We start from the raw sequence: 14583 nt of genomic DNA on the forward strand, positions 1-14583 counted from the left end.
GAACGGCGCGACCTTGTCGCCGCGGAGATGTCGCCTGGCCGGCCACTCTCTCGCCTGGAGCCGCGTATGTTTCCCTAAGTGGTATAGGCACGCAGCCGCTCACCACGATGGCATGCCGGTGGGAGACAAGGGGGCAGCGCTCGTGTGTCATTAGCGATCGCTAAACAGGAGGGTGGGCGTGCGCCACTTCGGTGTCCCCCCCCCCCCATTTCCTCCCGCCCACTTGCCCTCTCGTCGTCTTCCTTTCTTTCTTTCATTGTTTATTACTTTATTTATACTTTGGACTTAGTCGCCGCGATGGTTGCAGCAACTGCGCTGCTATTGCTGCCGTTATTATCGCCGAGCTTTCTGCGGCGGCTGCGCATAGTTACTGTTACTGCTATCGCTGGTGTGTGGACTTATTTGGATGTTCTCCGAAATGTTGGCAGCTATTTTGTCGCCGACCGTTCCGCATAATTAAACAGTCAATTTGTCGACAGCTAAAGGGCGACAACGTGGGCTAAAACTGAGCTCACTGAGGCAATAAAGCAGTTTTAAAAAATTCGCGCAGATTATATTGACTATAGATTGATTATTCTCATTTCGCCTTATGTGCCGCAGGTGCCACCAGGTAGTTGGGACCCTGAGTGAATGCTGCTTGCAAGGCGTCACCTTCCTATAGTCGACGTGCCGGTTTCTGCGGAAATGGCATTATGGTAGCTGGCGACCATCCATCTTTCTAAAGGCGACGCCAGAAAAAGAAAAAAAAGAGGGGGGGGGGGAGGAGAAAGAAAGCACTGCATCCACTACGTTTACACGTGTCTTTTTCATGGATATAAATATAGCCCGTGTTCGTTGTCGTCATTTTGTTCATTTTTTTTCTTTCATCTCGCTCCGGCACAATCACTCAGCTGTCGATCAGGTCTTGACAGGACTGCCGTGTGTTTGTTTTTAACGACGTCAGCTTGGACTGCGACGACTGGCTCGTAACGTTTATGGCCCCTGTCGGTGGGTATTTCCGGCACTGTGCGCCAAGAAAGGCTGTGATTACAGCAACGGACTTTCACACCGACTGGTTACGTTAGCCGAGCTTAACGAGGAAAACGAGACGCGTGACGTGTTCTCCGTTAGACGGGACTGACGCCGCAAGGTGAGAGCGACACGCCCAAAACGGAGACGTGCGTCACCTCGTATAAGGAGCTACACATCGCGCCGTCTGCGGTGATCAGAATCGAGATATCGGATTCTAAGCGGGTGGTAAAACAGGCGAGGTCACTTGTGCTAGTTAGCAGAACAACGGCGGTTGTGCATGACGGCATGCGCGTTATGTTGATGCCGCCGCAGTTTTCCGTTATTCGATATTATACTTACCTTCGAAGCCTTTCGGGATATTTGGACGATCACGGGACCGATATCAAATGCGAAACACATAGTCGACGGAATACAGAGGGTAAAAAGAAAATAAAGAAAAAGAACTTGCAAGCACTAGTGTTTCGCACAACTGCGCTAACGTTCCTCGCATGTCGCACTTATCCGAGACGACTTCGAACAAAGCTCTGATTCTGGCGAGTCACTACCATACCCGGGACACTACAAGAACGAAAAAATAAAGAAAGAACCAAGTGAGAACAAAAAATAAAGAAAGCGAGAGGAGAAATTTCTGGCAGTTTCCAGGAGTATTGATTTTTGTAGAAGAAAAGAAACGTCCAAGAAACCAGCCCGTTACTCAGACTTTTAGGATTTGCCGACGTTCCGTGCAGAGCATATTGTGAAATAGCACACATACATATACAAAAGAAAGCCAGGCAGGGTCTGGAACTACCCGTAGCACCCGTGGGCATGCATACACGTGCACGCTAGCGGTGTATCGCGCTCAAGAAAACACGAATAAATAGAAAAAAGAAAGGCGTTATCCACCGTGGCTTGAGGCTACGCACAAGCACCGAGCCATCCAGAAACACAATTGCAAGGGACCTATTTCTACGCTGCTCCCTTCCCGAAGCAAGCGAACCCGCGAACACCCGCTCAGGCGACGACAAAGGATAGGCGGAGAATAAGCTGACGTCCCCTCCTGCCCGCGAGCGGAACGCTGACAGGTAGGACTGACCAATGGGAAGACTCGGCGGGGGGTGCAGCCAGGAGAAGCTAACAAATCGCCCTGTCACAGTGCGCAAGAAACCGCGCGCCTTTGTGCTCCGTCTCCGCGACGCGCTGTCGCCGGCTCGGCGAGCAGTGAAAGAAAGCAAAAGCCGAGTAACGGACTACGCTAGCTTTCCTCCTCTCTCCCCTATCTGCCTCCTCCCGCCTTTCAGGTATTTTTCTTCTTTTTGGCGAGGAAGGTAGTGTTACAATGGCACACTCCCATTGATCCACAAAACAATTAGACACGCTTGAAAAGCTGTACGACATTGTACACTGCTCTTTCTGCAATTTGCCTCCTCATCTTACGCCGCGCGGCAACACCACCGCTGACGCCCCTCCCTTAACGGCGGCCAGTTTGCTGTATTTTGTTGACTACACAGTGGACGGCTCTCGGCCGGCATCGCAGCGCTCTCGTAGCGCCGCACGCCCCGCGAGACGGGCGACGCCTGAACGTACGTCGCAAACGCGTTATACGTGTAGCTGGCCGCTCTGCGAGCACAAAAGGCGTAAGGACCGAGCGGGGCCCGCTCCGTTAGCCGGCGGCGGTCTCTGCCCGTGACCGCTGAAACGGCGCGACGTCCTCGCCAGTGGCCAGCGGAAGAGTCGATCTCCCGACTCCGCGGGGCGGCGGTCGCCACTCGCTGCGGCAGCGCCACCAAGAAGAAGGAGCCAAGGTTAAGTGCCGGGCTGCCCGGAAACACGCCCTAGAAAAGAATGGTGGGCTCCTGCAGCGCGCGCGACACCCACAGCGCGCGCGCGCGCGCTTTGCACAGGCCGCGTTGTGCGAAGCGGCGTCTCACTCTCCCCCCCCCCTCTCTCTCTCTCTCTCTCTCTCTCTCGTATCGCTGTCCGTCATCGGCCGAGGCGCCTGTGCCGAGCCTTTTGTGACGGACGAGTAGGTAGGCGCCGCGTCGAAGCGTCTCATGGTTTTTTTTTTCTTTTTTTTTTCTGTTTTGTTTCTGGGTGTGACGCGACGGCGGGCTGTAGTATATACGCGTTTGGGGCCTCACGGCTTCAAAGCGAGCGTGTTGCGAAGGGTGGGCATATACGATTCCCAAGAGAGCCGTGCCGTTTGATATGCGCGAACCGCGCAAATAGAGTCGTCGTTCCGGCAGCCGCTTCTAGCTAGCGCGCCTCCGAGACGTCAATCCTCCACGCGTCGGCAAAACACTCTCCCATTAGTATTCAGTACGCGGTTCAACATTTCCTCTCCTTTGCGCGATGTAAGGAGGCCGGCATTGTGCCCCTTTTGATACGCATTATACTTGTTCTCTATTAGTGGAAGATCGGCCCGCAGCTCTCCGTGTCAAATGTACGCAGCTGTGAGCGCATAAATCCGCTGCCGTGGCCTTGAATGGTACTGGCTAACACTCCCGCGTGTAATATTGTACGTGTACGCAAATAGCCACGAAAGGGCACGGTAGGATGGCCGCCACGGTAGCTTTATTGGTAACATCGCCGCAGACGTTATGCGGAAGAAGCTGATTTGACACACACCTGCGGCAAGTTATGTTTTCACCCACTGCCATTTACATTCCACTCTTTATATCTACATTTGAATATTTAACATATTTATTCACCCCTACGCCTTCTCTGGCTTCACTCACCGATTTTTTTCAAACGGTTGTTACTAACGAAAAATTGAGCCCATCTGACCCCCCAATATTGATTATACTCACTAAATGTTAACGAGATTTCTTTTTTTCCAAACTGTGGAACACCATATAATCTTGAATTACGGAAAGCTAAGCAAATAACGTAAAAAAGAAAAGAGGCGTGTCCTGCATAGTTAAACGTACTTGGTTTAACTATACTTGTTTTCTCACTACAAAACGGTGTTCCGTTCAACCACGTATTCCTGAGAACATGGGTGTTGTAGCTAGCATTATTCAGGCTCCATCGGTGCCCTCTGGCGTGTTCCTTCGCAACCGAATAACAATATTTTAAATATGAAGAAACCGCAGTGCACGCGTTTTCTGGACTGCGACACCGAGGTTCGGATTTAATTAACTAACCTGTCGCACAGCGATGAGCTGCTTGAGCTAGTTGAGTTAGGCCATACAGCGCCTTCTGCCACTGCACTGGGCAACTCATTAGCATCTTGACTCAACTACAACCTGAAGCGATTGAGTTAGCCAAGACTTAAAACGGTGGCCATTACACGGACAGAGTACAAGTCAGAAAGATGTAGCATCCTGTCTGCGCTCCACCGAGTACTCTCATAACAATAAAACAAAGTATCATACGAGAGCTACCGTGCTAGCCGGTGCTTATAGAGACAAAGTAAACCTAAAACAAGTCGAACTATTTATTCTAGCTGTCTTGGAAAGGTACGAGACCGACATGCACAACAGGTGCGCTGCGTAAAGCCGCGGCAGCTCGGTGCATACAAGGCTGCGTCTCAGTGTGCCCCTTCCATCGCATCTCGCATGCGAGTCATTGCGCGTGCCCGCGCGTACAGCCGCGGTTGACTGAATACGAACACCGGCCCCACCCGGATTTCACGGCCAGCCATTGGTCGCGCGCCTCGTCGGCGGCGCGGGTAAATCCCAGCGCGCGCGAATTCCACATGCCGCGCAAATGAATCCGCGCCGCGCCGTGTGCCGCATATAGCAACCTGCAGTCCACACAAACAGCAGCAAGTAAAACACGCCGCGCCGTATAGGCGTAAGGGACGCCATCGGGAGATGAGCGGGGATCACGTTCGCGTTAGTTTTGAGGGACACTGGCTCTAAATTACTTCAACCTTCTTTCGGAAAGATAACGAGTCATGCGGGATGACTTCTCATTTGATGTACCATGATTCGAAAGTTGATTGATTGATTGATTGATTGATTGATTGATTGATTGATTGATTGATTGATTGATTGATTGATTGATTGATAACACAGGTCATGGGCCCTCATGACAGACACCTAGGTGAAGGGCTGTGGATTAATCTGCTTTGTTACCCAGGTTCTATTAACGGCACCCCAAGCATGTTACGTTTTTACACTCGGGTGTTCTTGGAATTTGGCCACCGAGACTGGAAATCGAATTCGCGACCTTATACTCAGCAGCAGAACGCTATTCGGAAGGTGTGGGAGATGTGATTATTATCATTTACAATCGTCCTTTAAGGAAAAAAGAAAGAAAAGAAAGCTCGCCTCAAGGATTCATGTTTTACTAGTATATTTTCGAGTTTCGGATAGGTCAGGTAAGCTTGGTTAAGTAAGGTTAGGTTAGTGTCTTAAAATGCGACTATAAAGCGAATGTAAGCTTCCAAAGGAAATACACCAGTGTTTGGGCCAAACTGGGACCTGAACGACAGTAGACGAGCGCATTCCTGCGGCCATATAGCGGAGCGACGACACTGAAGGACCGACAAGGAGACGGTTCAAACCGCTAGGCTCGACGACGACTCGAAATTTGGGTCGAGCCGTACAGCTAAATTCAGCCCACACAATCCCGCACTGTACACCGATTTGCACCGTAAAGGGTCCTTAAGAGTGCACCTCGGTATATAACTGACGCCCTTACACCCGCAAAGCTGTAAGAGTCACACAGGCAACAGACACTCCTACGGGCGTAAATCGGTTTACAGTGCAGGCAGCGGTTCGGGCGCCGAGCAAGACCCCGCGTTACACGGAGCTCCGTGAGGTCCCGCCACCATCACAACCTTCGGCGGTGCACTGGCGCTACGCACTTGTCTTTGGTGTGCGGAGGATGAGAGAAGACGGAACACGAGCCAGCGAGAGCGAAAGGAGAGGCGCAAGACACAAAGAAAAAAGTAAATAAACGCGCCGCACCGGCGGCGGCTGCAGCTCGCTCCGGTTGTTATGAATTCAGCGCGGTGAGTCCACCGTCCGACTGCCAACAAGACTGCTTGCTACTGCTGCAGCCGGTATAACCGAGCTGGATACTAAGCGCGCGTGGTCGTCGCACGATCGCTGAGTCCACGGGCGTCAGGGTGCACTATACTTGCTCTGAGGGTTAGCCTGGCCTTACGCGGAGATCGGCATCGCGGCAAAAGAAGAAGGAGAAACGAAGGTAAGGAAAGCGAGCCTTGGCCGTGCAGAGTAAGAGGAAGAAAAAAAAGAAAGAACGCTACTAGAGTAAAGCAGAAAAAAAAAGAAAAATCCGTGTAGTCTTCGAGGCGCCTTGGCTAAGACTGCAGCGGTCGGCGGGACATTGCTGCGAAAGCAGCCGGCGCGAATGAGACTTCGGCATTGAAGCGAGGAAAAAAAAAAGAGTTGAAACGCGGAGTATAGCTGGTGACGTTCGAGAGTTTTTGAGAGCCTTGTGTATATGTGTGCGTGTGTACGTGTAGTCGCTTTCCTGGACGGTTGCGAATAGAATTCTGCAGCCAAGTGGGCGATGTTTCCATTAGAGCACTCGAGGCGGCGAAGGGCTCGATATGTGGCTTTAATTGCACGTTTTTACCACACCGAAAGCTAGAGAAACTCACAGTAAGCCCTATTTCGCACGAGCGACAAAAGCAGAATGAAAAGACCTAGCAAAAATCTCTTAACACAAACACCTTCCAGACATATCGAGGAAAAAAAAAGCACACTATTGGAAGGTCTACTAACAAATCATATTCCCCTCTCTGAATACGTTGGCATAAATGCCGAATTTTCGCTGCAGATATGAGCTGAATTCTTTTTCTTTACAACTTCGAACCTTTTAGATGACGGAAACCGTCCAACGTAAATACCCTACAATTGCGGCGTCGGGGATGAAAGCATTCGGTAACCTAGTGCAATCCCCATGTCTTCTCGGCATTCGCAACGACTGCGTATAGATGTACAAGCTCTTTTCACAATGAACCGAGAGCTCTTCACCCTGATATGCTCACTGGAAGCAATGATTCTTTATTAGAGAACATTAAACGAGACGTACAAGGGAGACCAGATGAAATCGGATGTCCCGCAGTTCGCTAAAAAGGAGACAAATCGGTTAAATCTTTCTCTTTCCCTACGGCACAGTGAGAATTTACCTATGCGTCACGTGGTGAAATATGCGTAGCTGCATCCTCCTGCAGTAAGGCAAAGCCAGAAATTATATGATACATGGCATTTCATTATGTTACCGGACACGCATACACTTATATTATACTATATAGCTCTTGACAAAGCCATACACCTCAAAATGACTAACCCCTACCAAAATAAGAAAGTTACAAAAGAGTGCGCTATTCAAGTTTTTTTATATATAAATAAAAATATCCAACCCGAGCGAGCAAACTTGTAATACCAACGTACGAATGTTCACAATGTAAAGAAGGCTTTGCTGCAGCAATAGTGCGCTATGCAACGAAGCGTCATTACTTAGTCACGGAGCGACCGCCGACGTAACTCGCACTTCCACTTTTTCCCCACGACTGACTGCAGAGATATAACTAACATTTATAAAAAAAATTATGCTGGAGCATATTGCCTGAGCCCTGCAAAAGGTCACTAACTTCACAACAAAAACAATATGCGCTCAATCTCTCCGGAATGAGTGCCTCTAGAGTTACACAGAAGGCCAACAGTACAAGCTAGGCACCCGGTAGATTTCCCGAACGACCAATGCTTGAACGTTTTCCCGACTGCAATGTTTCGATGAGAAAACTGCCAATAATTTTTTTTTATTGGTTTCCTCTTGCGAGGTCGTGGCTACGATGCCAACGACATTCCCTATGGCAAAAGCGTATACAGTGGAAGTAACGGCACGCGCTGAGCCGCATCATATCAGCGTTAATCCTGTCCCAGACGCACGGCTACAGCTCGATACAATTCTAAATATTGGCAAAGGCGCAAGAAGAAGCACATTCCCGCTCGCGTATCACGGAAGAAGGAGAAGAAAAGGTCAATGGGAGGGGGGGGGGGGGGGGGCAATCGGTGCGCGCTCTGCGAGTGGTACGAGAAATGACTGGCGCTAGCCTCGACAGAGGCAGCTGAGGACATCCAGATCTCTCGCAGGCATTGAACGAACGCATCTCCACATTCCGCGGGGAGAAACAAGCAAAACCGACCCCGGCACGCGAGTCTTGCGTGGCGGCGGTGAGCTTTTACGTTCGCCGTGTTATCTGATCGAGCGAGACAAGCGAGCAACGAGAAATAGAAATAAAGTACGCTTCGTTGCCTGGTAGGCCGCTTCGCGCGTCATTGAGGCGCACACACACACCAGGACATCTGTAGCTTCTAATATCGGTCCGAGGCACACGTTCAAGGCTTCTCCCTTTTTATTTTTCAGTTTCTTTTTTTTTTCCGTAGCAAGGTCAGGACTCCTCGCTGGGATGAAGACAACTTGCCGGCGATAAAGTCTACGCCGCTCCGCGGAGGGTTGCAACGGGTGGCGCATCTATCTATCCGCATTATGTATCGAAGAATAAAAAACGCTTACTGTCACGTAGATAAGGGCTGGTATGGGTACTGTATTGGTTCGTGAACGTGAGAAAGCAATGGAAATTAATTAAACAGAAGTCTGGTATGCGCCATCTGATGTCCGAATGTCGCTGGCGTCATGGCCAATTCCTCACGTTGGTTTGCGCCAGGCATGAACGTAAGAACGGCAGAAGAAGTAAACAGATAAAAATAAATAAAAAAGCAAGGAGTCACTGTTTGGACACAGGCACGAGTGTTCTCTGGGTTTAGAACGAACGTACAGTGCAAAAAAAAAGAAAGAAAACGCGGAGGCGGGCCTCGACAGCAGCCGAGACTGTCATAGCCAGGAGTAAGCTCGAATTTGCCTAAATAATATGGTGCCATAAGCATGAACCATTCTGTTGACCTGGTGATAACGTCAAAGGCACCAAAAGGAAAACCGGTAAACTGAAAAAGAACGGCAAACACAACGACACAAAACGACAAATGGGATCTAACGCGAAATAAACAGAAACAAAACAAAAATAAATTAAATGAAAACCTCTACTTACACCTGAGGTACATCTTGGCAGGTGCTGTCGCGTTTCGGTCTCACGTGAAGAACAAGTCTCTCGCCGAGGCGGCGATCCCTTACTACGGTCACAAACTGCGGCGACGTCGTCGAATGCCGCGCAAACACCACAGGCGCGCGGATCGGCGGGAGAACAGGGATCACGGCAGGTCCTCCGGAAGGTGCGGAGACGCCTAAGGGAGATGGAGGCGGAGGCAGACTCCCTCGTCGTCGGAGAAACAACTCTCGGTTGTCCGTCGGCGTCCGTTCAGGTGGACGACTGGTTACTCTCCACACCGCCGGCTACCGTCGCTGCAGTGCTGCTGGTCGATCGGCAAAGAATCCAGGGTTGGAAGGCAAACACCACCCGTCCGCGTCTGCTGTTCGTGTCAGACTGGGCCTGGTTCGCCGGTGCCGCTCGGTGTTGTTTAACTTGTGGCCGCCGCCGCTGCTTGCTGCTGCTGCTGCCGTGAAAGGGGTCTTTCCAGCCGGAAAGACTGGAGGGCCGGAAGGAAAGGGGCGAGGAGGGTTCGGTGGCTGCGTGCGTGTGCGCGCAACACCGTCGCTGGTGGTGAGGAGAGAGCCGGCCAAGAAAAAGAAGAAGAAGGGCAGCTCGCACGCGGGCAGCGATGGAAGAGGCAAGAGATGGCGGAGGGAGAAAGAGCGAGAGTCGTGCGGAAAGAGAGCGAGAGCGGTACGCTCGCGTAAGCGATAGAGTGGCGTACCTCACCGGTGCCGCCGCCGCCACCAGCGTCACACCACCGATGCGGCGAGGAGGTCAGCGAGTGCCGGTTCCTCGCTCGCGTTCTCTCCGCCTCGTCATACTCGGCCCTCCCCTTTGCACGACTGTGGGCCGTTATCCCGAAGCAGAAAGGAGAGAAAGCGATTCTTCAGGGTTAAGGTTAACGCGCGGCATCGGCGGCGACAGAAGCAGCGAGCAGCGCAGCAGGAGGAGGGTGCCGTGGCGCGAGCGGGGCTGGCGGAAAGGGTGCGGACGGGACGATGGTTTCGATAAGCGTCCCGCCGAGCGCGCCGGCCGGGACTTCGCGGTGCGCTGCGCTCCCCGCCGGCCGCCTCGACGAAGTTCCCCGGGGTTTGACGATGCGCAGGCCATCGCGTGGGGCAACCGCCAGCTTGACGCGTGCCCCGCGAGATATCTGGTTTAACGAATAAACTTGTCGAGTGTTGGCGTTGTCAGTCAAGCGATATGGCTCGAGAAGAACATAAACGTCGGGACGAAGTGTCACCCTGTCCCGATTGTTGGCGACTGGAGTTCCCGCTAGAGGCGGCGTGCCGCGCCTTCAAGAGACCCTTGCCCCGCTCGACGCGGAGAGATGTCGATCTCAGTCTGCATCGTGGTTGGTTTCATAGCTCAGTCGGCCCACTGGCACCTAACCAGATAGAACTAGCCCAAATTCTAGTGATCAGTCCGTTATCACTGGGATAGCATGGGGCGCGGTTGCTCGCTAAAGTGCCCAACCACCGAAAAGTATGATTGACGTCGGCAATGGGCTTCTAGTTGGAGATGTTTGAGTTAACACAGTTATTTATTTCTGCTTTCGCTTCGTGGGCTCTGCTAAGGTGCCCTGTGGCTGAACATACAGATACCGAGCTGAGCTTTGGCGACTCATGTAAAATCTATCTCTCCAAAGTCACAAGTACGGCTATACATATCCTTCATCCGGAAACAAACTACCGACGTACATCTAGATGAGCAATTTTATTATCGTGGCCAACCGTCAGATCCCGCATGCGGCAGGATGGAGGTCTGGGTTATCTTCCCCCCCTTCCCCATCTCCCCGTATTGCGCTTAATACACATCAATTCTTCGTCCTCGAGCGTCATTCACCTCATTACCGAACTATCACGATTTCACAGAGTGCAAATAAATAAACGCAAATAAATAAATAAATAAACTAAAGAAAAGCTTCATTTACGAAACAAAGTAAGTGATCTAGTTATCTGCCACTGGTGATGGGCGTGCTTAGCGCTCTTCAAGATCAACCGTCCCAAGCTAAAGAGAGCACAACCATTCAAAGCTGTGACAGTGGCGACGTATGCACCGTTGCATAATTTTGCAACTTTGCGTGCGGAGCCATAGGACGCTTCTAGGTTAAGGATAAGTGATCGCATGCGAAGAGAAGTCGACGGGCGCAATACGCATGGTGTTGTAAATTAAAAATTAGGTAACTAAACGTAGTGAACTTTCCGTGGGCTGCACTTTGTCAAGCTGCATCTATCTTATACCAGAGAAGCGGATATCCACATTGTTACATACAATGAAGGGCACTACAGGCGGTCGGCCAAAGCACGTCGGCATTAAATGGAGAATGCGGCAACGTGTGATAAGCATTGGTAGTAACGACTAGTTCAGCTCGTAAATCTGCTTCTCACTAGTTTCTTGCACATCGTGCTGCCTTTCTCCTTATTAGATGATTAGACGCGAAACTATGAATTGAACCCGACGCGACGAAATTAGCCCACTCGGCCTACGTGTTTTCCCCGTCTTGTGCGGTTAAATGATTTTAAGCCCTGCGTGTACCTTGAAGGCCTCACTAAGTACCTTGAGGGTCTCACAATTGCAATGAAAAAAAAAGTAGGTCTAACGTACAAAACATTAGAGATCAGTGGCGTAGCCAGAAATTTTGTTCGGGGGGGGCTACGCCACTGGCCCCATGTGTGTGTGCATACATATATATATATATATATATATATATATATATATATATATATATATATATATATATATATATATATATATATATATATATATATATATGGGGCCAGTGGCGTAGCCAGAAATTTTGTTCGAGGAAGCTTTAGCTCGGGTTCTCCTATTTAAATACATGTATAAGGGGAATTCGTTTTCCCCTGCAACCATTTCACCAAATTTGAGGAGGTTTGTTGCATTTAAAAGAAAAAGCTTAATTTTAGTGACTACTGGTCTCGAATTTTTCATTTAGGTGGTCAATTATTTATTAAAAATTGGCCAAATCGAAAATTTTCAGAAAATGAAACTATCAAGTTAAAAACTCCGTGACTCAACAATGAAAAATGATATCACAATTCTGTGAATTGCATCTAATAGTACATCTACAGCAGACAAAATGGATATGTTACACATGAATCTAAAGAAAAATTTAGCATTGTGGAAATACGGCTTGTGTCGAATCCTTGTACACAACGTAACCAATTCACGTAAGATACAAATTGACATAGCAAACTTGTCCGCTTTGACTGTTATAATAGATGCCGTTTACAGAACCACAATGTCTGTTCTTCATGCATAGCTATTAGTTTGTAAACGTCGTGCTTCTATTTTTTCAAGCTTTCGAATTTTTCAAAATATTTTAAACGAAACTCAGGCCCTAAATCGAAGTTGTGTTTCCAACAGAACTAGGATTTAACTTTCTCTCTCAAATGGAACCAATTTCAACAAAAGCGATTAGCAGGATTATCTAAGAAAAGCGTTTCTGCGTTTTACAATTATTTGAATAGGCCGCGTCGGATTGGGCCCGAGCTAAAGCTTCCTCTTAAACAATTTGTCAAGGGATCAAATCCATGAATAATAACTGCATTGTCATTGCCAAAGATGCTGCAAACGAATTCTTGAACGCTACGCACAGTCAAAACAATAAAATATGTATTTTTTCTTAAAAGAATATACTCGTATGTGCCAAAAATTTTGCCCAAAATAACTGGTATCAATGCTTCCATATTTTCGTCTATCTAATTAAAGAAAATATCACACGAACTTTAGAACTATATCAGTTCGAAACCAGAAAAGCAGTGCATGCCACTGATATGAATAATTAAAAGGCAATAACTGAGCAAGTTGAGGACAAATATGTTAACGAAACTTTGTCATTCAAGAACCGTGCTTACATTCTAGTATATATGCAATGGCCAGTGAAAAATCTCAATGACGCTGTAATTTGTTTTAATGTATTACGCAGGAGCAGCTGTCACCGGTCGTGTATCGTGAGTAATTGCACCGAAATCATAGTCGCAACAGAGGGCACGTATAAAAAGCAGGAATTCTGCAAGATATACGAGGGCAAGTCAAATGAATGTGAGCCAACAACGGGGTACTTTATTTAAAAGTAGCCTTCATGAGAATTTACACATTTGTCCCATTGACTAACGAGTCGCGTGATTCCCGTCTTATAAAACTCCTTGGGTTGCTGCTTCAAAAGGTCTGTATCTGGTTCCCTTGAGCTGTTTTTTCGGCTGCCCCACAATGTAGAAGTCGCAAGGTGACAGGTCTGAGCTGTATGGCGGATGCTGAAGCGTTTCCCACTTGAATTTTGCCAGTTTTGTATTAACCACATAAGCGACGTGGGGAGAGGCATTGTCGTGGAACAAGATGACCCCATTCGACAATTTTCCACGTTGTTCGTTCTTGATTGCGACACACTGCCGTTCTGGCGTTTCACAATATTGGAAACAATTGATAGCCTCTCAAGATTTAGCAAATTCTATCAGTAATTGACCCTGACGACCGAAAAAAAAGTCAACAACACCTTTCCAGCGGAGATGATGGCCTTTGCGTTCTTTGGGCGTGGTAAATTCGAATGTTTCCACTGTAAGCTTTGCCGTCGTGTTTCAGGCTCGTAGTAGTGGCATCAAGGTTCGTCCCCGATCACAAATGCAAATAAGAAGTCGTCATCCTCATTGTGATACCCGATCAGATGAGTCAAGGCAGCGCGAAACTTCTCCGTCTTCTCGCGATGGATCAAAATCTTGGGGATCCATTGCGCACCAAAGACCCGATAACCGAGAAGCTCATGAATTATGGCGTGAACCGAACCGTGACTGATGTTCAGACGGTCTGCCAGTTCATTGATGCTTATGCTCCCTTCTTGTTTCATCAGCTCATGAACCTTTGAAATTGTGTGGGGGGTGATTGCACGATGGTTTTGGGCCGGTCTTGGAATGTCTTTACAACGTCCTTTAAACTGTTTGCTCCAACGCTTCACAGTGGTCCATGAAATGCCGTGTTCAACGTAAACGGCAGCCATACGGCGATTAATTTCTGTTTTGGAAGCACCTTTAGCTGTCAAAAACTTTGCGACACCGAGCTGTTCAACTTTTGAAGTGTCCATTATGCGACGCAACCATATTCAACCCAGTGTATGAGAGCATTAAAGAACAGTTATCTTCACACCTGCGTGTCACTTTTGTAAATGAGACATGCCGTTCTCCTACGCGCATGCCTCGCAGATAATGAACCGAACCATTATTGCGCGGTTAGGGTAGGCGCATTTTCATTTGACTCGCCCTCGTACATTAGAAATGCAAAGATACAATGGGATATACAAATGCGAAAATACGGCTTGATAAAGGACAAAAAAGTGTCACTGGAAACAAAGTTCACTTCATGTATACGCAAAACCTCGCAACAAGATATTTAAGTATACGTATAAGTCACCAATTAGTCTATGTATGTAAGAAAAAGTAACTGTATGTAATGCGTCAAACAAGGCAAATAAACATGTTGCACAATCATAGATTCACAGAATCCTAGATTCCGCCCCCATTCCATCCACTCCCCCCGATGTA

At 48.7% G+C, this 14583-nt stretch overlaps 1 protein-coding gene across 3 annotated transcripts in view; it reads right to left on the reverse strand.

Annotated features, from left to right (window-relative positions):
• Tsp74F (Tetraspanin 74F) overlaps window positions 1-14583 on the reverse strand; it is a 471288-nt gene that overhangs the window by 43790 nt on the left and 412915 nt on the right. Inside the window, exon 1 of one of the 3 annotated variants that reach the window (XM_065439230.2) lies at window positions 9023-9567. The exons of the other annotated variants lie outside the window; for them this stretch is intronic. Coding sequence (XP_065295302.1) covers window positions 9023-9035 — 13 coding nt within the window. The 5' untranslated portion in view covers window positions 9036-9567. Of the gene's footprint in view, window positions 1-9022; window positions 9568-14583 lie in introns of those variants that run through there. 3 annotated transcript variants of the gene reach the window in all.

Source organism: Dermacentor albipictus, chromosome 3 (genome assembly GCF_038994185.2).
Source record: "Dermacentor albipictus isolate Rhodes 1998 colony chromosome 3, USDA_Dalb.pri_finalv2, whole genome shotgun sequence".
NCBI lineage: Eukaryota > Metazoa > Arthropoda > Arachnida > Ixodida > Ixodidae > Dermacentor > Dermacentor albipictus.